This window comes from Trachurus japonicus, chromosome 17 (genome assembly GCF_045865225.1).
Source record: "Trachurus japonicus isolate A0001 chromosome 17, Traja_1.0".
Taxonomy (NCBI): Eukaryota; Metazoa; Chordata; class Actinopteri; order Carangiformes; family Carangidae; genus Trachurus; species Trachurus japonicus.
Window position 1 is genome coordinate 24191180 of NC_140923.1, and position 26960 is coordinate 24218139.

The 26960-nt window shown below is 41.8% G+C and overlaps 1 protein-coding gene across 6 annotated transcripts in view; it reads left to right on the top strand.

Annotated features, from left to right (window-relative positions):
- astn1 (astrotactin 1) overlaps positions 1–26960 on the top strand; it is an 840736-nt gene that overhangs the window by 754349 nt on the left and 59427 nt on the right. For all 6 annotated transcript variants that reach the window (XM_085804088.1, XM_085804090.1, XM_085804091.1 and 3 more), the window contains 3 exons: positions 12678–12955; positions 21162–21295; positions 22185–22336. In XM_085804088.1, the coding sequence (XP_085660214.1) occupies positions 12678–12955; positions 21162–21295; positions 22185–22336 (564 nt within the window). The remainder of the gene's footprint in view (positions 1–12677; positions 12956–21161; positions 21296–22184; positions 22337–26960) is intronic.

Sequence of the window (26960 nt, forward strand, 5' to 3'; positions counted from 1 at the left end):
AGTGCCTGTCCCTTTAAATGCAAATGAACCACTGCTTGCCCCGCCCCACCCCTTCTACCAGTCTCAGGTAGGGGTGGGATTATGCAAGTAATCATGTAAAACCACGTGGATCTAAACCTAGGGAGCCTGCACATTACAGATGTTTTTTGTCAATTCTCACATTTTATGGGGTGTATATATAGATAGATAGATATTTCCATAATATGTCCCCTTTAAGAGCAGCAAAGATTTTCTGGTAAATAGCAGTGGGCAAGTTCACTGACAGATAGAACATGAGCCAGACCTGAAATCATCTCATCCTGACTCTCACTTAGATCCTATAAATTATATATAATTCATTTGAGACTCTGTTTTATCTGGTATAACTTTTTTTTAGCCTGTACAGCACCAGTCATGTGATGCGTCTCAGCCAAACGCTGTGACTTGAGTCAGTGAGGGAGATACACACACACGCACACACACCCACACACACACACACACACACACACACACACACACACACACACACTGTGAGAAGATAAGAGGGTCAGAGAAACAAGAGACCCAAAGTCAATGCAGCATTTGAATAGCATTTATATAAGAATCATTCTGCCTCAAGCTCTGGAAGCATACAAGTGGAAATAATAGTGTAATAAGGAGCGTGATGAGCAGTTTCCACTGTAACAAAAGACTTTCAATGGTATTCAAGCTTTGAATTTCTTTTAATGCATTTTTACTGATTAGTATCTGCGATGAAAACTACACCTCTCTGCGTGACTTGTCGCTTTACCTCTCAGCTAAAGAAAAAGCAGGTAATAGTCTGATAATCATGATGTAATGAGCAACTACTACTACTTACTCTGTATGATGTGTCACTTCATCAGGCTTTGCACAGTGTAAGAAATCATTATTTAGTGAGTAATGAATGAGTTGTTACTCGACTCAGCAGCTGATTCAGAGTTATGAGGCCAGTGGTCATTACTCTGTTCCACATGATTCATTAATACAGTTTCTAGTATCTCATCATTAGCTACTATATTGTCCATCAGAGTTGCTCAGGAACTGCACATTAATAATTTGTTAATTATCAAATCGTTCTTTGGCTTGTTTCACTTTTTCCCCAAGAACTTCTGGTATTCCTGTGCACCTCTACAACTGAAGTGTGTTTACACCAGGATGAAAATGTTGCACACACAGACACAGATGCACAAACATACTCTGCACTCACCCCAACGGCTAGTAATAAATCAAGTTAGGGGGCAAAAATTGGATCAAAAATTGTATTTGAGGGAGGAGGAAGCGGAGAGGGAGCTTCTATTTCTCTATTTTGTCCTGTCATCACTTTCCTTTTGTGTGGAGTGTCTGACTCTGTCAAACACAGATTACATTTAATGAGCTTTGTGATTGTTTGTGCAATTTCCTCAGCATCTATCCTCTTCAAAGCAAAAAATTCTTGTTAGTCATTAGGCCTCCCCGAACATAGAGGCAGGGCTGAAGTTGACAGCGGTTTAAATGCGTAGATAAGAACGCGCTGTTTTAGATTTTTTTTAAGACGGCTAAAGACTGACAGAGGGAAGGAGGGAGGGAATATAAATGTGAGAAAAAGATGTGGCAGGTAGTGAGAATTCAAAGGCAGAGGAAGTGTCAGGAAATGTGAGAGAATAGAGATTGGTTTTCTCGTTTTATTAGGGAGATGCAGAGCAGAGAGTATTGCAGCCCCCCTATACCCACAAACACACCCACCATATATTTGTATTTGTGTTGGGGGAAAAAAAGGTGTGATTGTGACTTTTACAGAGTTGAAAAAAAGGAAACCAGAAAGAGGAAATGCAGCAAAAGTAGACACGACAAAAGGAGAAAGACGTGGTGAAGTGAAGTTCAAAGATGAGTGCAACATTCTCTTGTTTTCGTTTATGCAATAGGAGAAAAGAAAATGCACCATGAATAACAGAACCTGTTGTTCACCTTGGGAAGACAAGAAGTTGGAATAGAGACATCCAGACAGGAAACCAGATTGCCTGCCACTTTAAACACATCTGTGTCCCTCGCCTCGCGCCTGTGGACATCACACGGAATCTTTCATGTGCAACATCATTTGTGCACATTTTTCAATTTTCTCCAGTAAGCACAAAGCACAGAGTAGCTGCTCTCTGATATCTGTTGTGACTGTGAAGGACATTTAGTCAGTTTAGCAGCTAAAAGACTTGTTATCAGGTGACGGATATTGTACGTGTCAACTTATAAAGAGTAAAGCAGCCGGTCAAGACAAGAGCAAACAGTCATTCAGCTGTTGCACACAGCTCTTCAGCAGTGGAGCTGGTCAGGCGAGTCTGAAGTGACTCTTGATGTATGTCAGTGATTCATTAAAGCAGAAGTAAGCGATCCGGTCGTTTTGGCTAACTTCCTGTCAGCCGATGGAGTTAGCAGTCCCCGCCCTCGTCCCTACGTCACCACATTCACGTGTATCCCTTGGCCGCACACACAGAGAGGACCGCCCCTTTATGCCGTTCTCTCTCCTCATTGGATAAAGGTTGTAGGATACAAGGAAAGTTTTCTCCTCGGCTTACAGCAGAGCAGAGTGACTTACAGACCCGTGTTTCAGACCAAACACTCTATATAAGTGATTGCTGTCAGAAGATATAACTATTTAAGACTTATATTAACACAAATATAATACTTCTGCTTTAAGAGAGAGAGAGAGGCGCTTTTCACACAGAATGTTCCTGAGGGCCATTTTACCTCTAGGTTGGAACAGCATAACAGTTATGTGCAAAACCACAGCCGCTGCGCCCACTCACCAGAAAGTGAATATTGTTAACCTGCAACAATGGAAAAAAGCACTGGTGTGTTTCTGTTTCCCTGAGGTAATTACGAATGGTGGCTGTGTTTAGAGTTGGTTGAAAGCAAAATCCTCGAAAAAATACAGAGAATACTGGAAATTCACACGAGAGTGACCTTGGGAGTGACAATGTTACAAGGCTCATCTGCTCTCACAACATCATCTGTCTAATGAACTAATGAACAAAGGAATAAATCAAGTGTTTAAAGGGGACATATTATGGAAATATCACTTTATGAAGGCTCTTTAACATATATTTGGGTGTTTGTCTTGCCTTTTGGCCCCCAAAATGTGAGAACTGACAAAAAAAAATCTGTAATGTGCAGTCTCCCTAGGTTGAAATCCATGTGATTTTACGAGCTGTTCCCTCAGTTGTCTTCCAGTGATGTAACTAGTTTTCAGATTTATATAATACCACCCCTACCTGGGACTGGTAGAAGGGGTGGGGCGGGGGGCAAGCAGTGGTTCATTTGCAATTAAAGGGACAGGCACTGAAACCAGCCGTTCTGAACAGGGCTGTTTTGAGAGGATGGAAAGAGCTGTGATGTTTGATCCTTGGGGGATTTTGACCAAAGCATGTCACAGACATGTCTTTAAAGCAGAAGTAAGCGATCCGGTCGTTTTGGCTAATGCTGCGTTCCAGGCACGCTTTTGAAACCGTAAATTACAGCTTCAAATCACGACTTACGACTTTGTAGCGTTCCAGGCAACCCACTTGTGTTTTTCCGACCTGTTTTACCTGTGAAAGTGCACTATAACGGCCACTCGTAACTTCTGACCCGTGAAGTCGTACCAGATCGAACTGGTACGACTTCACAGGTCGGAATAACACGAGTTACGGGTTACCTTGAACGCACCATAACGTCTTGTCAGCCGATGGAGTTAGCAGCCCCTGCCCTCGTCATGGATCTATTGGTCCTCGTCCCTACGTCACCACATTCAGGCGCATCCCTTGGCTGCACACACAGCCCTTCATGCCGTTCTCTCTCCTCATTGGATAAAAATTGTAGGATAAGAGAAAAGTTTTCTCCTCGGCTCAGAGCAGAGCAGAGTGACTTACAGACCCGTGTTTCAGTCCAAACACTCTATGTAAGTGATTGCTGTCTTATAATTTAAGACTTATATTAACACAAAAATATCGCTTACTTCTGCTTTAAGACACCTGGGAACTATTTTAATTTGTGGAAATGGGACATAATATGTCTCCTTTAAAGCGAGTTTTGGAGAGCAAGATCTGCCATGATCCCTAGTGACAGCAAGATAACAGCAATGAGAAGAATAACAGAGGAGGGACAGTTTACATTTATTAAGGCTACATCAAGACTAATATGTGTTTGTAATAACACATCTCTTTTGTTACATTTCTCCTGCTGATAAGTTTTCAAGTTCAAACTGAGTTTTAGAAACTATACTGCTACTTAGTACTGTATTAAGCTCTGTAGGTTGCATGTGTAAAAAATGGAGACCTTTGGAAATGATGGCATGGACTCCTACAGTGACTCACTAATTGGATCTTAACGAGCTGTATTAATGAGATATGATCATTACTGACCTCGTTGTCTTTGCTGTTTACATACTCATGTTCGTCCCATTCTCATGAATGCGATGTCTTAGGTTTTCACACCTGACCAAGAGGACTCGGTTCGATTCAGGAGCTGAAAGTTGTAACATTGTAGCATTTATCACTATCATTATTTATCTGCTTTCACACTGCCTTTTCTGCAAAAATGCACATGGCTCAGCAAACTGTTTAATATGACCAGGTGATGATGATCAGGTTAGGCAGCAAGGCAGAGAACATTTCACTCTTACAATGAGAAAATTAAAGAAAAACAGCACCAAGAAATGAACCCTGGTCCGTTTAAAGCAGAACTATGCAGGATTTCGGCTGTAATTATTGTGGCTCAGAGACACTGTGATGGTTGAGTGACCTATTATGAGGTGAATGGGGTCTAGGCCAATGCGCGCGCCCCCCCCCCCACCCCCGCCGTGTTAAATCTCGTCAATGGATAGAACTATCGCGAGAAACTACCAGATAAGAACGCAGATGACGTCATGCATGTCATGAATCGTGATTGGTTTGAGTTCGGAAAGTCGGAGGAAACCATGGATGAAATGTTTGTAGCCTACTAATGAAGTTTGGCTTGTGGCTACACGGAGCTAATGCTAACACAGACCAGGCAGGCGCGTAGGCAGGAGTGGGCCTGGCCGGGCCAGTGCCGCCCACACTAATCACTGGCCCGCCCGTCCACGTTTCATAAGAAGAAACATTTTATTGATTAAATTAAATTAACTGCAGTTAATCGACCGTTTTCAATGGGAGTTGTTCTGTGAAATATAAACAAACAAAGCCGATAGATGTAGCGGATCTCTGTTTAAAACGGTGGTGCAGCCAGCAAGGGAGAGAGGAGGTGAAAAGAGACAATGTTACCTGTTGTATAATACTGGACTCAGCCATGTAGCACGGTCGCTAAAACACCGAGACCAGTGAGTAACGAGTCAAAAAGCTGCAGACACTGATAACTGATCACTGCCTGACAGAAGAGTTTGAAAGTAGCCTCTAACTTCATGAACGCAGCTCAAACAGACCCGCTGCTTCAGCACGGTGACGCTTTGATAAATACAGCGGATCTGCACTGGTTAACCGGCGCTTAATTTAAAAAAAAAAAAAAAGAGCGGAGAGCGGAGTTTCCTCTACTACAGCTGATCAGCTGACATGTGGTCAAGACCATAGACTGTAAAAAGAATGGACGTAGCGTCCGTGACGTCACCCATTGGTTTTGGGGAGTCGTTTTTGTGACTCAAATATGGCGGCCTGAACAGCGCCATGTTGGATTGGCCGGCCGAGAACCCGCCCACTGGCCTCGAAGCAGCCTGTCCACGGAGCTGCTCGGACCTGTCACTCAACGTTTCCGCGCCCTGATTGGCCAGAATTTTAACCTAATAACAGTAAAACTATAGAGTTAAAAAAAAATTCACCCCCCTCAGAGTGTGTGCGGGGGTAGAAACTATCGATTGAGACGAAAAAACGTTCTGACACCAGGCTTTTAACATGTTTACTGAGGATGTAAAGTCGGCGATTTTAACATGGGGGTCTATGGGGAATGCTCCCTTCTGACACCAGCCCCCAGAGGAATCCGAGGGGATTGCAGTTTTTTGAACGCGGAAGTGAGCTTCACTTCTCAGACCGACAACTGCCCCCTTGGTCAAGACGCAGCTACAGACCTTTCATAGTCAAAGGTGCATTTCGTTTTTATAGGACTTCAACCTCAAAGCTGTCTGTCCTCAGACTGTCCTGACCTGTCCCTGGACATCACACAGGGACAACATGGAGCTGCCTGTGTGATTGAGTTTTATTGTTTACATAGGTACAATTAAATGTCAGAGCAAGTCGGGATCAAGTCGGACACAAATCTAACCGGCATGCATTGTGCGCTGGTCACCGGCGATCGATTCTGCGCAGGCCTGGCTCATCTCGAACGCACCTAATGATGTGCGCTACATGAAATGCACTGTCCTGAGAAAAGATGGCCCATCCGATTTTCTACTGGCCCACCCAAAATTAAAATTCTGCCTACGCCACTGACACAGACACACACACACCATGATGTATTACATTATAAGATAATGTAATACATCATGACACACACACCTTCGCGTTTTGGATCCTTTATTCATGTGTGTGTTTGTGTCTTTGTGCCTGTGTCTGTGTGTGGCCATGTTAGCGTTAGCTCCGTGTTAGCATTAGCTCCGTGTTAGTGTTAGCTCCGTGTTAGCAGGGCTTAGCAAACACCGCTCTCTATCTTCCTTGTAAACACAAGCACGTGTAGGAGGTGGAGGAGGTGGAGGAGGTGGTGGCGGCGACTTTTTTTTTTTTTACGACAGTGCCTCCCAGGACTGTGGGGGAGCTATTTCTGGCCGACTTGCATAGTTCTCCTTTAGCAGAGAATTTCTAATATTGAGGAGAAGTGCCACTCTCGTCCAACTTCCGGGTTTTCGGAACACGTCTCTGTCCATGTGGGGGCGCTCGCAGGCGAGTGCAGAATGAATGGGAGTCAATGGGGATACACCCCTAAAAATCCACTTTTCTCTAGAAATAATTTTTTGTAAAGTAATTTGAATATTATTATCAAAAGGGGGAAGCAATAAAATGCACTTGGCTGAATATTGGATTTTTTAAGTTCACGTTTCTGTTCTAAAAAGCTCTTCAAAAAACATGATGACGTCACAGACAAGAGGTGCTGCTTTACGGTAATTTCTGAGTCACCTCAGAGCACGATGACAGCCCGTCCAGCCCGTCTACGGAACCGCGGACCGTAACCATGTTATATAATATAACATAATAAAAAATAAAAAAACGTTTAATGCAGGCGATCGGTTCATTGTAAAACATTTATTTATTTATGTAAATGTGGTGAACGTAGGCTACAGAGCCCCCAGGCAGCACTGCTCTCTGTCCAATACACACATGAAGCTTCACTTTTCATTCAAACAATAAACTAATGCTACTGCTACAATTGTTAGATTTCATCAATGAGACCAACATTTATCTCCTAAAAAGAATCTAACCAGCCGGTGGTAAACCTCTAAAAACCTACGGGTAAGTTAATTAGCCACTGTTTTCTCCGCCAGGATCGACGACAGAGGTAGGCCGACCGAGCACGTCAGCAGACCGGCTGCTGCCGCTGTGATGTCCCGGTCATTGCTCCACAGGTGGAGCTTCACTTCTCCGAAAACATCGGAGCAGACTTCTAAACAGCCGTCATTTGGATAAACTGACCGCATATTGGGGGACTAAACAGTTACTTTCTCGCTTGAAAAAATATTAAAAGTTAATAAAGTGCATAATAACAGCGTTACAGAAGGAAATAAAACAGCTTTTCGCCCGTTTTACAGCTATTGTGTCATCAGGTGGGATCTCTGGTCGTAAATAGTCCGTCACTGACCAATCAGCATTCATTAGCAGAATGCTAGCGTTTTATGGGCAACAACAGCCCAACCTGTAGGAAATCGAAAGGACAAAACTTCTCAACAATTTCACTTTTAACCTATAATCCATATTGATCTTGCAGAAAATGCAACAATATTTGCGATTTTTTGACTATTACCAGGTGAGAGGGACAAATTTAGCCTTCTAGCTCCATAGGCCCCCATTCATTCTGCACTCGCCCGCGAGCACTCCTAGTGGAATTCTGGTGGAACTGCAACCAAGTTCGATACAATGGGGCTAATGGAGAGTGGCAAGGCTCGTCAATAGACTGGCTCTGTTTAAAGTGGTATGAAAGAAACATTAGTATAGCCGGCTTGGTAGAGGTCCTGTCATTGTTTTTGTCTCTCATCCCCCCATTTAGTTCCTGTTTTATTTTGAAGTCCTGTGTCCTGTCTTCCTGTGTGCGCCCTCCTGTGATTACCTCATGTGTCTCACCTGTGTTTGATTGGACCACCTGTGTCTCGTTAAATGTTTTCCCATTGTCTTTTGTTGGTTGGTCTGTGTTGTGTTCCCTGTGCTCCAGTGTTTTCCCTGCGTGTTCCTGACTGTGTGGACCCTGCGTATGTTTTACCATATCTTTTTGTTCGAGCATATTTGTTTTTTCGCATCTCCATTTTTGGGTCCAGTTACACCAAAACCTGACAGGTATTTCAAATTGATATTTATTCATTTACTTATTTCCTTCTTAATTTAATCATACTCTATTACAAATACTGCTTTCTTTTTACTGCCATTGCCATTTGCTATTTATTATCATTAGCTATACATTTCTTCTCTTCTTGTCTGCTGCAACCCTGTAAATTTCCCCATCGTGGGACAAATAAATCTTATTATCTTATCTTACATTTGGCCACCAAGTCCAACTGTTTGACCATTCTTCTGAGCTCACCTCCCGTCCCAGCTGACACCGAGCTCTCCTGGACTAAACCAAAACTAAACTGAACTAATCAATGCCAATCGTCTTTGCCCTAAAAGGCGCCCAGCTGTCCTAATGTGACTGCCACATTTAATTTCCATCTGCCATGAGATGAGAAGAAGAGGATGATGAGTGGTGATTAGCGGGAAGTGTGCCAGTTTGACAAGATAGATTAAAGTTTGGCTGGTCAGGAGTACAAGGACGTCGACATCCTTGGCAACGTTCGGATGAATGAAGTCTGAGAATGCAAATACTTTCCTGCATATGCATCCAGACACACTCGAGATCACACAGCTGCCTTCGAGCCATGTTTTTCTTTTTTCCTTATCTCCATACTTCTCATTGATTTACTTCTACCCACCCACTTGCAAACACTACAAACAAAAGCCTAAGCTGCTTTTTTATTTCCTTTGATTAGCCACATGAAATCATGGCCTGCAGAGAGCCTTTTCTCTCACACACAAGCGCACACACACACGCCTCTCAGGGGTCAAATTGTGTGGCCGACCAGAGCTGACACACCTCTGATTGCTAAGACCTTATCTGCCCACTGGTCTCAGTAGCCCTATCACAAGGCCTTGAAGCCCCAAACTAGAATTATCAAAGACACATTCAGTCATACACATGCAGAGAGATCCACATCTAGCACGGGAATTAGAAATGAACAAGAAAGGAGTTCTGACTTTAGTATGTGCAGGTGCATAAAGACACACAAGGCAAGGCATCTTTATTTATATAGCGCATTTCATACCAAGGCAACTCAATATGCTTTACATAAAGACAAAACATTTAAAAAGATCAGCATAAAATAGCATAAAAACAAATAATTAAAACAATTGTAAACATTAAACATAGAGTTAAAAGCAAGAGCAAAGGCAACTCAATATGCTTTACATAAAGACTTTTTTTTTTTTTTTTTTTCAAAGGAGGTTAAATCGATACATATACATATATAATATATATATATATAAATAACTAAGTCCAGTTGCTTTCGATTTAACCTCCTTTGAAATACTATGACCTGGGCAAATGAGAATATGCACCGGCGTTTTACATAAAGACAAAACATTTAAAAAGATCAGCATAAAATAGCATAAAAACAAATAATTAAAACAATTGTAAACATTAAACATAGAGTTAAAAGCAAGAGCAAAGAAGAATAAGAAAGTGGAATAAAATGAAGTTTAAAGTTCTTAAAAAGAGCTCAGCCATAAGCACATGAAAAGAGAACACAACTATACACAAACACACCTGTTAATTTGGTTTATAATCCACTACTGGGTCAGGATGCAGCTGTGTTATCAAAGAACTTCAGTGCGACTACATCTGAATATTGAATTTCCCAGAATGACGTTGTTTAGCACATTACTGTAGCTATTGCTTTTTTTTGTTTTGTTTTTGTTAACCTTGTGATCTAAAAAGAAATCATTTGAGTTATTTTTCAGTTCCAAATGCCCCGAGTCACCCTGAGTAAACAAAACATCTGGGATACAAAATAATTATGCTGAGAGTTTCTCTTTCGTGGTTCAGCAGAAACTTTTTCACCTCTATTCAGCTGAATTAAATGTACTTGTCAATCACGGTATATGACTTCAGAAAAGCTGTGATACTGAGCAGATGTTTGACAAAACAAGGGGTGTGTATATTTGTGTGGGAGAAGAGTTACAGTATAATCAACAAGGTGACAATTACCAACACAACCATGCGTAGGCCAATGCTGACATTTCCATGGCACTTACATTCTTAATCTCTTTTTAATGACAAGGTAGCGGCACTCATGCACACACACAAACACATAAACTGGATGCTATATTTGGATTAAGATATTTTCTGACTCAGAGATGTGTTGTTTGTCAGAATATTTGTAAATGACATGCTTGCATGGATTTGCGGTGATAGTATGTGATTTTTTTTTTCTTTCTTCATGTCAATTTACACTTATAGAATAACCTTTCTTCTTTCTACTAACCAAATATATAAAATGAGTTTGATATTAAATAAAAATGCAGTATATTTACCTTGGATATACTGAGTATGTAGCATGCAGGAGGTACAGGAATCAGAGTTATTAGGGAAAAGTGTCTTTGCTGTCATTATTATGGGCATGTATGCTTGAGCTTTTATATTGCAACTTTCTGTAGGAAGCACATTTTCCTGTCTTGTTGCTCTCAGATGAAGCTACTGCGTCTGAGACAAAATATCATTTTAAGGAGAATAAGTGATACATATTTACGTAATACACCAACAACAAACCTAGAAAAAGTAAACTTTTATAGATCTGTTGCACACAGAAGTCCACATAATCACCAGTCAAGGTTGATGTACCACCACTTGTCACTCATCTGATATACAGTACAGCTGGAGGCTGAAGTAACATGCATACCAATAGCAAATCTGCTGTAGAAGAAAGCTACTTACGCTACTATATACAGCCAACACCTTCTTGTTTCTGCATGTTTGACTCCCTCTCAGAAAATCACTGTCAAGTAGCGTAAGACGTCCACAGTTGGTCATTTTGTACAATAGAACCTCAATGCTTAATTGGACCAACAGATCATATTATTCTGTCTTAGCCTCGAAATCATTGTTGAGGTCAGCTGGGGTGATTGTTCTTCATTTTCAGCATTACAACCTCTCTGCTACAGGCTTTTTTCCACTCGCATCTATTCACTGGTGCACCACAGGGTTCCATCCTAGGTCCTGTCCTCATTTCAAAGTCACCTTCAGAGCTTTGTCTGTAAAATCAAATTATCAGTGAGAGTAAGAATGGCAATTAAGGATTGTCTTGTGCACATCACATGCTTCTGCTTGACAAGAGCAGAAGAAGAACTGCCTCACTGACATCCTCACCTCTGAGGGGTGTGAGCTGACATATTGTCACTAGAGGAAATAGAGGTGAAGGTGTCTTGTTAACCTTATTTTAGTCTCAGACTTGTTTAAGACTGCAGCATGTCACAACTGCAACAATAGTCACAGCTGTTACAACAGCCACACTGATACAGTGTTTCATTGTTCAGTGGAGTTCTCACCAGTTCACATTATTTGCTAGAGAGAGAAGCTCTTTGTCGCTGTAGCTGTGGCCCAAATATTTACACTCCCGCTCATGTATTCTGCCTGTGATGTAGAAAAGTTAAAAAGACTCCAGAAGGGAGATGTGGGAATGTGGGAACATATTAAAGCAGAAGTAAGCGATCCGGTGGTTTTGGCTAACTTCCTGTCAGCAGATGAAGTTAGCAGTCCCCGCCCTCGTCCCTACGTCACCACATTCACACGCATCCCTTGGCTGCACACACAGAGAGGACCACCCCTTTATGCCGTTCTCTCTCCTCATTGGATAAAGGTTGTAGGATACAAGGAAAGTTTTCTCCTCGGCTTACAGCAGAGCAGAGTGACTGACAGACCCGTGTTTCAGACCAAACACTATAGAAGTGATTGCTGTCGGAAGATACAACTATTTAAGACTTATATTAACACAAATATTCCGCTTACTTCTGCTTTGATTCTTTGTAGTTTTGCCATGACGCTAAAGGGGCAAGAAATATTCTCTCAGTTCGGCTTTTTTTTTTGTTCCTTCGCTCCCTTATCTCATTACAGGGAACATGTTATTTCACCATGTATAATGTGTATACACAGTATTCAGAAAGTATTCAGACCCCTTCTCACATTCAGTGGTGCAGCCTTGTGCTAAATGTATTCAAATTCCATTTTCCATGTGCTCAACAGCTTAAGAAGAATTTTATACATGTTTGCAAATTTGGCAAACATACAAAAAATGTTGTCCTTGTGGGACAATAGTAGTAGAAGTTGTACTGAATTGACACTGTGAAAAAAGAGGTTAGAATACTTCAATGATTCAATAATATTTGCCTTGCTTTTGATTTGTGACAGCTGTGTGAAGTGCTCCTGTGACAGGTAACCAGTTAACCAACCCGCCTCTCTATCTGTCCCTGCAGGTAACTCCCCCTCAGAGGAGTCAGAGGAGCGGGACAAGGAGCCCAGGACACTGACCTACCCGGCTTACATCGCCAGTCTGCTGGACACGGGTGCAAAGCGCATGGCGGCCGGTGTCCGTATGGACTGCACCAGCCAGGGACAGTGTCCACGCTCCTGCCACCTCTGCCACATGAGCCCGAGGGCAGCGCAGGGACGTACGCAGTCTGAGCCTGTCCTCCTGCAGATTACCAAGGCTGCACCCATCTATGAATTAGTGTCCAACAATGAGACATACCAGGTGTGTATAATGTTTCTTTCTTTATTCTAAGGGTAGAAACTGTGACTAGCCTGGGCAATATGATGTCCTCCTACACACATTATATTCTAGTACACCCTAAGAATTGGTGTCTAAATCTTTTCTCATCCTCCCGATTTGGATTATCTCACTTACCTGCCCTGTGTATGATTAAAGGAAGCATTTAAGGTCCAGCGTCCTTGTCATGCTTTGGTCAGTAAAATCAAAGTTTTACTTTTATCTGGAGAAAATTAACTTTTCCACCGTTTTTTGTTTTTTTTTACCTTGGTTTGTGAGCAGGGGCCCAAAAGTAACAAAAATGAAGGCTGCCCCTGATCGCTCTCTTCAATATTTATATTGTACGTTAGACACTGTTTACAGTATGTCTTCATCTTGCTTTTATTATATTATTTATTATAAATTCTCACAATGAACAGCAATGTCTTATACTCTTACCCAGTAGTTAGAGCTCAGCTCTGTACAAGCATTACTAAAATGGTGAAATTGAGAACAATAACAATCTTACACCATTTTCTTTATTTACTAGACAGAACACTGGGATGTTGATTGACATTACCTCAAATCAATGACCATTGGGGGGGCACACAGGGTGGCCCGTGCCACCATGGAAAACCCACCCCTGTTTGTGAGCTCTGCCCTTGTCAGCTCTGCCCTTCAAAGGCAAAGTGCAGTACTGTATCTGCATTTTTTCAATTTCTTTTTTTTTTTGACCAATCAAAAGTGTGGCATATTCTCTTTTTTTTGACCAATCAAAAGTGTGGCATATTCTCTTTTTTTTGACCAATCAAAAGTGTGGCATATTCTCTTCAATCTGGTAGAATTTGATATTGGTACTGCTAAAATTTCCAGAGTTATTGGGCTTTTTATTTTGCTGTCCATCCAAAAAAGCACTGTGAAACCAAGGCAAAGTGCAGTATCCCTACATTCTACTGTATAATTTACTCTATAATTCCATTGGAGTAAAACCAAGGCAAAGTGCTGTATCTGTAGCTAATACCAAGCCAAAGTGCAGTATCTGCCATAAAACGGTCAAAATTGGTCAGAAAGACAAACTACAAAATACATTTAATCCAGTCCACCTTTATCTAATCACTTATAGACTTGGTAGTTATTCATAATTTGATGCTTAAACCTGAAAATGAAAAACACAAAAAGCTGTTTTTCTCAGTTTGGCATTTTTACAGATAGGCCTACTGCACTTTGCCTTTGTAGGGCAGAGCTAATAATGCAAGAACAGAATCCAAACACTAGAATGGGGGTGTGATAACTACACTCAGTCTATTAACTGGCATCCTGCTATGAAAAGCGCCACATGTTTATGACTGTACAGTGTGTGAGGAATCCATCAGCCCCCAAACCCTCATGGCCTCATTATGAAACAGATTACAGGAACAGGATTTTACACAGAAGTCTTTTCCCCTTTAGAGTGCCATAGCTCACTGTGCTGGCAGCATGCCACGCAGTAATCTGCACTTCTATGCTGTGACTTATTTGACTTGGTCTATACTGTACGTCGACACTGCTTCTCGTCCTGCAGGAGAAGGGGTCGATGCAAAGCTGTCCGCTCTCTTGGGGTGTCGGGCTTTCATTTGTGAAGCCGAGGCAGAGCAGTATGGCTGATGCTACTGTATTGACAGAAGCTGTTGGGAGGCTGCTACAGACTTGTGTAGACACGCATACAGGCTACACTTTGAATAATCTCATTTGCAACATTCTCATTCGGCAAACTGATAAAAAAAAGAATTCAGATATTTCACCACTATTCTATCACTATTGTATGTTTCCGTTCCAGTTTTTTTTTTCTTTTTAATTAAAAGTTTTTACAGTTGGTAACACACATTTCTCTGTACCAAGGTCACATTTTCAAAACTCTTTCACCAAAGTCGCCAAAAGTATTTATAGGTGAAACAGACAAAAATATCCCAGTTTTGCACCTGTGATGTCATCGCCTCAACTTGTGTGATGGTGTGTGAACAACCACACCTACAGAAACACAACACTGCTCGTCATCGCCTCAACCTGTGTGATGGTGTGTGAACAACTACACCTACAGAAACACAACACTGCTCGTCAACCCTGTCTCCTCCATTTGGCTCAGTGCTCAGTTCTCATTGGCATCACATCTTACATTCTGTCCTGTTTCATCCACCTTCCCTAGGGGGGACCACAGGACACCCCATAGCCACGACTCACTTTCCACCAGAGTCACCAAAGTGTCTCTGTATAGGCACATGTAACTATAAATATAGCATCTCATGGCTTTAGCAAATACTGTATCTTCAGTCGGAGCATTTTTTCCCACTTTGCTGTGACAGTGCTATAGCATTTGCAGCTGACTGTTTCACTTTACAGCGACACTATATTTTGTGATGCGTTATAAAGTGTAAAGGGGCCAGATAGAGCAAGGTAAGGGAGCATCTGACATACAGTATTTCAGTATGGGTAGCCTATTTATTTCCCAGGATATTGTAAACCTGAGGTAGATAGTCTATGATTTCAAACGTTAGTCCTCATTGTAAACACACATCTGTGTCAACCCTAAAAATGCTTATTAAAGGTTATAGCTACAACTTTTTCATCAAAACGATTAATTTTTCAAAAATTATACATCCACAGTGCGTCTAGAGAGCTGCAGAATAAAAGTATTAATTTTACAAAAAAAAAAATTTATAGTTTAGAAATAATGGTTTTATAAATTTTGACGGGTCCAAAATATATAAATATTTACATCTGGTTACGTTGGCAACGTCGGCAAGAAATGCTCTCTGTGACTTCCGGTTATGGCGGTTTAGCGAACGGTCGGGTCAATTCAGCCCTCCGGTATATTCTGAGATTTAACTACGAGTAAGGCCCTTTTCATAGCTTTTGGGAAACAGCCGTTCACTACGGAAGCACAATGTCGGCACCGAAAGCCTTTGGACCAGGATACCAAGAAAAGAAACCGACCTACAAGACTCTAATGCGTCGGCCCCAGATAGCAGCAAGCTAACGCTAGCAATGGCTGCCAGCAACACATTACCGTATTTTCCGGACTATATGTCAGTATTAGTCGCATCTGCCTAAAAATACGTCATGAAGAGGAAAAAAACATATATAAGTCGCACCGGTTTATAAGTCGCATTTATTTTTCAAACATTTAATTAATAGCCGGGTGTCATATAATGACCAGGCTTTGTTTACACGAAAGGCCGGCACCTATAGCGCGCGCTACTGTTATGCATGCGCGCTTCTCTGTGGTGTGTAGCCTATGTGTGTGTGAGGATGCAGAGATGAATGAAGGCGATCGTCCCAAGGGGGGCGGCGGCGGCGAATATCGCTACTTTTTTTTTTTTAACACGTTAGTTTAGGCGGCAGCGCTGGAAACCCTGTGATCAGAAACCCTTTGTGGACTCTGTGAAGACGGACGGGAGTGAAGCCGACCTCTCCTCTGCTTCAGAGAGGGACAGGCTTGCACTGTCGGACCTGGCTCTCTGCTCCGTGTCCGGAGCACAGTCGGGACCAGAGCAGAGACCGAAGACTGACCGCAGAACACGCTGTGAAAATACTCTGAATTGACGGAGTGAAGCGCTACGGCGCAACGGAGACAGGTCAGACAGCGCAGCGAGGAGAACAGCACATGAGGAAGATGAAAATGAGCCACTGAATGAGGAGGGATTTAGAAATAAAAGCCGTGCTTCCCTCTTGTGGTCATAGCGTAGGGATTTTTTTAAAGTCGCTTCTGAATATAGGTCGCATGGCCAGCCAAACTAGAAAAAAACCGCGACTTATAGTCCGGAAAATACGGTACACAATTCGGATCCGCCCGCGTGGTTCTCCGCCGAAATGCATAAGTTCGCGGAAACAATTCAAACCTCCGTCACGACCCGACTACACCAAGTGGACGCCGCACTGGAAAAGATGAGTGAAGCCATTCACACAACAAACACGAGAGTCACTGCATTGGAAGCCAAGAGCTCCGAATACGAGGCCGCCGTTTTGGACCTGCGCCAGGGGCTGACGGAGCTGGAGCGGCAGCAGCAAAAAGAAGTGATGGAGCTCAAAGACAAACTCGACGACTATGAAAACAGGCAACGCCACAAATATCTGAGAGTTGTGGGGTTCCCACTGGGAGTGGAAGGGACTAACGCTGTGGACTTTTTGGAAAAATGGCTACCGGAGATCCTGGGACTCTCTGGCCCGATAGAGATAGAGAGAGCCCACCGCGCGCAGCTGAGACGCCCGAACGAGCAAGGAGCGCCCAGAGCCTTCGTTCTCAAACTCCTTCGCTACGGGGATGTGACCCAAGATACTAGACGCCGCCCGCAAAAAAGGAGAGCTATACTATGGCAACTCCAAGATCATGATATTTCCTGACCTCTCGCCCAGGCTACATCAAAAGAGAATGGCTTTCACCCCCCTGAAAAAACAGCTCCGAGAAGCAGGAGTGAAGTATGGGATGCTGTACCCGGTAGGGGTGTCACGATTCTCCAAATCCTCGATTCGATTTGATTTTCGATTTTAGGGTCACGATTCGATTCGATTCTCGATTTTTTTTCTTTTTCTTACAGCACAGACGCCTATGCTATTTTCAGACTAGTCTAGTCTACGATCATTGGTTTTATTCATCAAATTTTGTACAGTAAATCTTATTTCAAAAGATGGGATACATATAAGTGATGCAATTTCCATAATGTATCACATTAGGCACTAATGGTCACATTTAACTAATTTCTTTACAATATAAAGGTAACATGCCCCCAAAAATCATGATCCAGGGGCCAAAATTGCCCCCAAGGTTTTGAAACAAATATATTTATATCTGTACATTATCATAATTTTATTTTCATTAATTTACCGTCGTGTCTCATTATTCTCCTGATGTCGGCTTGATGTAATGTAAACAGATTGCGCTGATACGGAGAGTCATGTGACAGACAGCGGGGCAGAGCTGCAGCTGCAGCTGCTGTGCTGCCATGGACCTGATGATCAGGTCCTGATCAGACTGGTGGTGGTCCACAGTCAATCAGTCCCCGATCCTCCACCGTCACCAGATCCCCGAAAGCCCCCGCAAATAATACATCGACAAAAAGTGGGAAGTTGCATCTTTTCGTCGGCTCATTATTTGCGGGTTTTTTTTTTTTTTTTAATCTTATAACGTCTCTGCAACATGCGGCTCTCAGTGCTTGTCGGTGTTGTGTAGTTAGAGCTGTGTCTCCCTCCTGTTCCCCAGGTAGGAGGGGACAGTAGCCCACCAGGGCTGGGTGATAAAACTGTTGCTATAAATTGTGAAATAACTTTTCTTCGATAGAAATGAGACGTGGTCGATAGGTTTCATTCATCCATGTTTTGGCAAATAGCCAATGATATTGAGAGTTCCGCTGCGCCGAACCAGTCATGTGGCTGGAATAGAGCCAACATTTGTTTAGGTTGCTGCAGACGTGCACATCAGCTGACACCGCCAGTAAAAAAAAAAGCGAGAGAGAGAGAGAATGAGTGAGTGTTGTCTCGAAATAAAAAGTAAAGGAAAACTCGGACCAGTGACTGACAAGACGCTTGGTGCTCAATGGGGACAACGGGCATGCGGCGGCGGCGGCGGGGGGGGGGATCGTCGATCCTCCCTTTGACTTCAATGCTCGAGATCGTGACGTAATTTCGATCGATTTCGATAAAAAATCGAAATCGTGACACCCCTAGTACCCGGCCATACTCAGAGTGGACACGTGATCAGGTGAGACCAAGTCGTTTGACTCAGCGGAGGCAGCCTCTTCGTTCCTGCAGAGAGAATATCCGGATGTTAAACAGGACATAAACGGTATTTATGGAGAAGACGCACAGAGCCCAATAATACTCAAGACTGCTATTGATTTTAAAAGGGACTATCTGTCAAGTTAAGTTAAAGTAACATATTTGAAAAACTGCGTTGTTGGTCTGAGCACTGGTTTCAGAGTAATTGATTTCCAAACTGTGTATAAGTTGTCTGACAATAGACGGATCCCTCTCTCTCTTTTTTTTTTTTTTTTTTAAATCATTTATAGTCTGTAAGCAGCTTTTTGTTACCCTCTTTGTTACATTCTCTATATTGTGCTAATTTTGGACTCAATTATAAACATACATTATTCTGAGTATATTGGGCAGAATAATTTGTTACGGTTCAGATTGAATGTAAACAATCAAAAAGCTCAACTTTCATGCAATCCAGCCACTGCCTCTAATATAGGGTCTACTCAGAGACTTATATGTATTAATGCTGGAGGGCTGATGACAACCTAACTATGTTCACAACGCTTTCATCACCACATAAGTTCAGTGTAGGTAAGAAGACCTCGATAGGAAATAAGGTCAATATAATAGGGATTAGTTATTACTGGTTTATTCATATGTGTGGTTTTTTTTTCGTTTTTTTCTTTCTTTCTTTCCTTTTTGCCCCTTCCTTCCACATTTTATTTGCAACAGTCGGGTATGTGGACTCTGCTATATATTGCCAGTCAACTTAGTTCCCATATTAATATTACTTAAATAATGACAAGTACACCCATGCAATACAGATGCTTAACCCTCAATGTTAAAGGTATCAATCATTGCATAAAAAGAAAACGTATCATTAATTACTTAAAGCAAAATCAGATAGGCATAGCCTTACTGCAAGAAACTCATTTGAATGATACCGAGCACTCAAAGTTAAAACAAGGTGGCTTCAACCAGGTGTTCTTCTCTTCCTTTACCTCACGAGCTAGAGGAGTGGCTATATTAATTAGCAAAAAAAATTCCGTTCAGACTGGTGTCCACCTGCAAAGACAGAGGAGGGCGATGGGTGATTATTCAAGGCTCCATTCTCTCTCAATGTATCACCTTAGTCAACTATATGCGAAGCAAAGATTCTATGAGCAAGGGGATAAAGCCGGCAAACTCCTTGCCTGGCAGATTCGTCGGGAGGAAGCCCAAAAAGAAATACATATTTTGAAATCAGGTCAATTACCAACCCCAAAGAGATAAACAATATGTTTAAAAAATGTTATGAAGCTCTTTACTCTACTCGAGGTAATTTTCCTGAAAAAACAAAAAACTTTCTAGATAAATATGACCTCAAAAAGCTTAATGAGGGAGCTAGGGAGAGCATGGAAGGAGTTATAACAGAAAAAGAAATATCAGAAGCCATCTCCAAAATTAAGTCAGAGAAATCCCCCGGTTTGGACGGCTTTCCCATTGAATTCTTCAAGACTTTTACCTTAAACCTTTGCTATTGATGTATAATCATGCTATTGAAAATGGAAGACTGCCAGAATCTTTAGAATTGGCGCTAATTACGGTTCTACCTAAACCTGGGAAGGACCCGAAATTATGCAGTTCATACCGACCGATTTCACTTCTATCCACAGATGATAAAATATTCTCTAAAATACTATCACTGCGATTAGAAAAACATATCCCGGACTTAATACACTTGGACCAAACTGGATTTATCCAGAATCGCTCCCCATTTGATAATGTCAGAAGGCTTTTCAACATCATCCACGCCTCTGAGACAGATAACTCTCCTACAATTGCTGTGTCGTTCTGTTAATAAACAGAATGTTAAAAAAAAAAAAAGAAATGCTCTCTGCACCAACAGCATATTGATGTCACGTGAGGCGGAGCTCAGGGGGGCCAGATTGTGATAGCTCTGTGGAGAAATGGCATCGTGCTAATGCTAATGCTAACTAATGGTTAGCCGATACTGTAACATTTCTGGTGCAGGTGTGATGCTGCGGGTTTGTCGGGTTCGTCTGCAGGTGAGTTAGTGTGAAATGATTCAGATGTGTTTCCAGTCCGCTGTCAACACCGGAGCTGCTGCTCGTTAAATACGGATAGGGTTAGCTTTAGCGACTAGCCGCTCCCTAGGCGTACCTGGCAACCAGTACAATTAAAGGTTGCAGCTAGAGCGGGCGAGTGTGAGGGTGACGCTTACTGGCTGGGAGGAATTAAACTTGTAGTCAACACCTTTAACAATTGCGGATAAAATACAAGAAATGTTCAATTTCCTTCCCCACTATTTATCTATTTTTGCCTGATAACGATATAGAATGCATAAAAAATAACCTTGTATTACTACAAATCAAATAATAGAAGAATCAATCTAAATATCTATATTTAACAATGAATGTGTTGGATCATTCCATTAAGATGAAGTTTTGTCTGTCTTCCTCCTCCCTCCCTCCCTCTCTCTGTGCAGGCTCTTCAGGAGGCCATGATGAGCATGCTGTGGTGTTCCGGGAAGGGCGATGTTATCGATGACTGGTGCCGGTGTGATTCCAGTGCTTTTGGCACGGACGGCCTGCCCACCTGTGCCCCACTTCCCCAACCCATGTAAGTAACTCAAAATGAAAATTACCTTCCTCCACACACATTACTCACCAGTGGGTTGTGGTAAATACCATCTATCATTTTACTGGCAGAACTCTATCTCCTGCTGCAGCAGCCTTGAGTAATGTGCCATCAAGATGCACGTGTACGCTGAATGTTACTGCAGCCAGATATACAGTCATGGATGGATGGAGCTCAGGGGTCAGAGGGGCCACTGGACATTTTGAAGTGATTGTTGACTGTTCTTTTTGGAAAGTCTGAAAGCTTTTTCAAAAGATACATAACAAATCACGACAAAAACTGCACCAAATACAGTAGATTGAAAAGAGAGAAAGAAAGAAAGAAAGAAAGAAAGAAAGAAAGAAAGAAAGAAAGAAAGAAACAAAGAAAGAAACAAAGAAAGAAACAAAGAAAACTTGACCCTAAAGAGACAAAGACAAATAGAAAGAGGCAGTAAGTCAACATGATGAGACAGAAAACAACCTCAAAGACAAAAACAACAAAGAGGCTTGAACCGGCCTCAGAGGGTGTGATGCTGGGATCATGTCTAACGATAAATACAGCAGTCACTGATTTACTTCTCTGGTCCAGCTGGTGTGTGCTAATCAATAGAATTAGCTAGTGTGTTGAGTGGTTGACATTAAAACCTCTGGGGGCCACAGCCGTGTAGCAGCACATGATCACTGCAGAGTAAATCAAGTCAGACACAACATGAGGGGATAAATGACTCAATTTTGTGTTGACAGAAGTGTTTGTGACACTTCAGAAAACATTTCTTTTGACAGTTTTTCAGAACATAATGTTAGCCGTCAGTTACAGTAATGGGAGCAGTTTGCTGACAACATCTTTCACTCAGCCGCGTGGTCTTGCACGTCTGTCACTCTGTTGCCAGGCTGAAGCTGTCTTACACCTACGAGCCCAGCAGCTCATTGGTCATCATGGAGTGGAACCACACCGAGCCACCAATCGGCGTCCGGATCGTTGATTACCTCATCAGCCAGGAGAAGGTGACAGAGAGGACTGACCACTCCAAAGTTGAGACAGGTACGTCTGCCCAGAACTGAACCCACATCAAGAGTTGTGCTATTGATGATATACAAGACCTGATAGGTGGGGGGGGGGACTGTGAAATAGGTTAACGTTGCCTGGCAACAAGCGATGCCAGTTTAGTTTTTTAGTTTTTTTTCCAAAAACTCCAAAAACATAGTTCAGTCCGTGTCTTTCCAGCAGTTTCTAATCCAGCGAGAGGCTCTGTTGATGTTTTGGATGTGTACCTCTTTGAGAGGGGTAATGAGTAAGTCAGTTGGCCTGGGTTTGTATGGGCAGCTGTCGGCCAGTGTTCATTATTTATGCTGGCTCCAACCTGCCAATTTGTCAGCACCATGTGGCAAAACAGCCTAATTTGTTTTTATCTAGTCTACCACCTGGAAAGACTCCTGTCCAGAGGTGAAAAAGAAGGGATTTCATTAAGCTGTAGCTATACAGTGTACTACCAAGACATCAACCCTGCTATACTGTTGTTGCCATGTATGGATCAATAAGCTTTCAGGAATTTTCATTTCACTTTAAGTTTTCTCCAGAGTATGGGAAAAGTTTTGCTTCAATTGAGAATATTGTCCTCATTAAGATCCATCCAGCCTTAAACATCACTCTGTTGCAGGCCTATGTCATGTGTAGTTCTTTAGGCCTCCACAAGATGGCATACACCAGTAATAATAATAATGATGATGAGTATTTATTTGTAGCATTTAGTTTGTGATTTAGAGTGAATTTTCTACATATTGATTTTATAAATTACTCTGAACCAATTTTATTTTATCTACTTCTGTAATTGCCTTCAGTGTTGTGCAGTTGGAGTCATGCTGGTATTGACAAATTAGCCCATATGACCGTATATTAGCTTGATTCTTTTTTTCTGACAGTAGCAGCACAGTGGCTTAGAATTAACACTGCAGCTGTTTTTTTAAAGGAGCTTTTCTTAAGTGTTTTGAAAAAGGTTCTATGCTTCTTCTTTTTTTTAGCTACTGTTTAATTCATATGGATTAAGGGATGAACTTGTTTAGGTATGTTTCCTCTTGTTTCTCCCTAAAAGGAGCAACTCACAGGAGAAGCTGCGGGTGCAGTGGCAGAAGTGTCTGCAGCTCCGTCATCCATAACAGAGAGTCTAGCTTATTTGGCCGGACCCATATTAGTAGAAGCTGGCAAAGCAGGAGCAGTTTATTTTAGCAGTAATGACCCAATCCATAATGGAGACTGTTACAGTTCCCTGTGAGCAGCAGAGTTTGTTGTAGCTTTAATGAGAATATAAACTGTATTAGCCCAAAAGCCAGTATCATTAATCAATGCAGCACATTCACCAGAGAGATGTAGGAGAGCATTTTCTTTATTACAGCCATTACAGTGAGTATGAGCTATAGGTTAAGCAGTTAGGCTCATTTTAGCAGTGAGGACTTTTATTGTCTTAATTTAGTTTTCTCCAAAAGAAATTATCATTGTTTATGTGAGTCTTAATTTTATAGCTCCAGCTGCTGACTCACTTATCAAGGAGATCAGTGGTTTGAACTCTGTAATACATACTTGTCATACAAAACAGGAAGTGTGATGATCAGTCTATGATTATATAGATCAGTGAAAGGGGACAGCCATGATCACAGGGCATTTTCTGATTTTCTGATGGTGTCAACGTGCAGCTCATTAAACATCAGTGTAGTGAGTGGTGGTGCAGTGGTTTGCACTGTAGCCTCACCGCAGGAAGGTTCTAGATTCAAACTTGGAGTGTTTCGCCACAAGCATGCATGTGGGTGCTGCGGCTTCCCCCTACTGTCCTCTTAACACTAACCCCACAGGCCTACACTCACTTGACTCTGGATGTATGACTGGTTGTGTGACTCACTGGTTGTGTGACTCTAGCCCCTCTCTTATTTTAGCTCTGAGTTTTGTGTCTGTGGATGTGATGTCCAGAATTACAATGGGATATTTTCTGTTATCCCAATACAAACTGTAACAACTTCATGCTTATTGGTGAATATCTCTGATTGGTCACAGTGACTGATTCAGTAATTGCTACTCACAGAGAGTAGATATGGATATGGACATAGATGTGGATTTTGATATAGGTTCTGTGCTCTTTTAATCTCTCAGCACCTGGGAGTTTCTGCTCCTGTGTATTTTTTTTTTTTTTTCAGGAAAAATGCAGTAATCATTTTTCATACATCCTCCATGTGGCACAAATAGGTTGCTGGGCCTTCCCTCTGTTCCTCCCTTCTTACTCATTGTAGGTATAGTATTCCCATTCTAGCATGGGATGCTATATTGTCAAAATATATATATTTTTAGTTTTACAGTATATGACAATTTGATTCAACACATCACGGATCAATATCATTTTGACACCACAGATTCAGAGATCATCGGAACCTTAAGAAAAGCCAATCCACAGGCTTCTTTTTATCATATCAACTGATACCCTGCTTCAAAACCAATTGCCACATTGGTCCTCAGGTTTAGTTTTTCCATTTTGCCAGGGTGAGAATCCAGCGTTGCTGCCGATGGAAAGTGCAGAGTCAGTGCGAATGTGCAGCGACTGTAGGATCGCAGCTGGAACTTTAATACACAGGAGCGTTTTGACAAGGAACAATGAAATATCACTTTAATGGCAAATATGACCTTTCAGTTTCTGTTTTGGAATCTTAGAACATAATTTCTTCCCTCGCCCTTTGAACAAATCGCATGTGTCAGCTCACCATTACCACCGTGTTCCATAGCCGTACTAAACAAATGTTTGTCCCATCCCCTAATCTGGTCTGTCAGAGCAATAAACACAGAAGATTAAGTCGGCGGCTGCCCGAGTATCCACTACGAGTTTCTGTGGTTGAGGGAACATTTCAGAGCTGCAGCGCTTTGATATAATGTTTACTTAGAATTAAAGTTCAAACAAACTTCTTATCGCACCACGGAGTCAATCTCCTAGACATCAGAATACTTTGGTACGAGATCAAAGTTTACGGTCGTTGGACATAGTTCATCACGATCAGACATATTGAAAGAGACATCATTTCTTTTTGACGCAACAGGAACTGCAGCAATCTCCAGTACAGATGAAGACATTACTGCCACAATAACCTGCAGTTGTTATCAGCCAGCGGTTGATGCAGAGATACAGAAGAGATAGTGACCAATATTCCAATCAGATAAACAGCTTTACAGCATATGGTCCTGTATCTAACAAGATACAGTAAGTAGTACCATTGAACTTATGGAAATGTTTTTGTGGAAATTAGCATCCGTACTTGGCAAGAAACGCCGAAACTGTGGCAGAGGAATATTCCACTCTTGACTGGATTGTTACTGTCACGCAGAGCTTTTCCAGTTTACAGATTCCCTTGCAGTGTCTAAATAAGATATTGCTCGTTTCCATGGTGTCATGCACTTCAGCCATCCTCATTTAGCTAATGGAGATTTCTTTCTAACACAAGGAAATCTCTTTAGTATTCCTTCAAGCTCCACACAAGGATAATTTCTGTGGTCCTTACAGGATGGCACGTTGTAGATATTATGATGGCTCTCATTGGAAAAACAGACCCCAGTCTCCTCATTAACCGCCTCAAAACAAACTCACAGATACTCCACTTGCCTGGGAGGTATAATCCATCACTGCAGAACTGAAGCATAGGATGAGTTTGTCAGACTTTACTGATTTAGTTGTTGCCTACAGCCTCATTGTGTCCATTCTCCACCGCAAGAAATGCATGACATAGCACAGAGACAACTCTAGTTAAGCATTCTTTTGGCATAAACCTGCATTTTTATCTATAATATGCACTTCGTGATGTATGTTGCTACTTTTACCCTCTAAATTTAAGTTATTCATAGATCAAATGCTCTCATTTTCAGGTATCTCAAGTTTGACCTTCTAAATCCAACAAATATTTTCCAATATTTTCATATTGCAATGTCCCAAAAAAGCTTGGATTAATAACAAACAAATTGAATTTTAGCCAGTGCTACTCTTTAAATAAGGCACCCATGTGTTTTGAGGTGGGGAAATCTTAGGTGTGGGTACAGAATACTTCAATACTGTTTTTCCCCCTGGCAACAGAGGAGATTAGCATCTGGTCCAATGATGACAAAGGACCTGTACCTTTCTGGGTCAGCACACTGATGCTGGCGATCAGTTAAGTCCTGCAAGTAGGAGCTCCGCTACTTCAGACTGCTGAAGGTGCAGAGCAGCTGTTTTGACTTTGTGACCTTACAGAGATATTTGATGTTGTTAGTTTCAGTGTAGACACTAGGAATTCGGGTACATCAAAGAGTCTGTAATGAGACATAACAGTCGATCTGAGGTATAAACTGGGGAAATATCAAAGAAGTTGTTTGGTTTCTTTAAAGTTGATGATTTCTGCCTCTGAAACGGCATACAACCCTTAAGAAGACTTCATTCTCAAAATACCATGGTATGGTACAAAATTGTAATACTAATGTTTTTAAGCTGCAGAGAGTTTGCAAGAAATATCTCTTTAGGCCTTACAGAATACAGCCTCAATATATAATAGAACATTTGTGCATGGGTTTTCAGGTCTTAGACGCTGTTTACAGGCAAGATACTGTAGCATTTTATGTTTTAAAGTTAAGCAAGTCAAGAAATGAAGGATTTGAATGCAAACTTAAT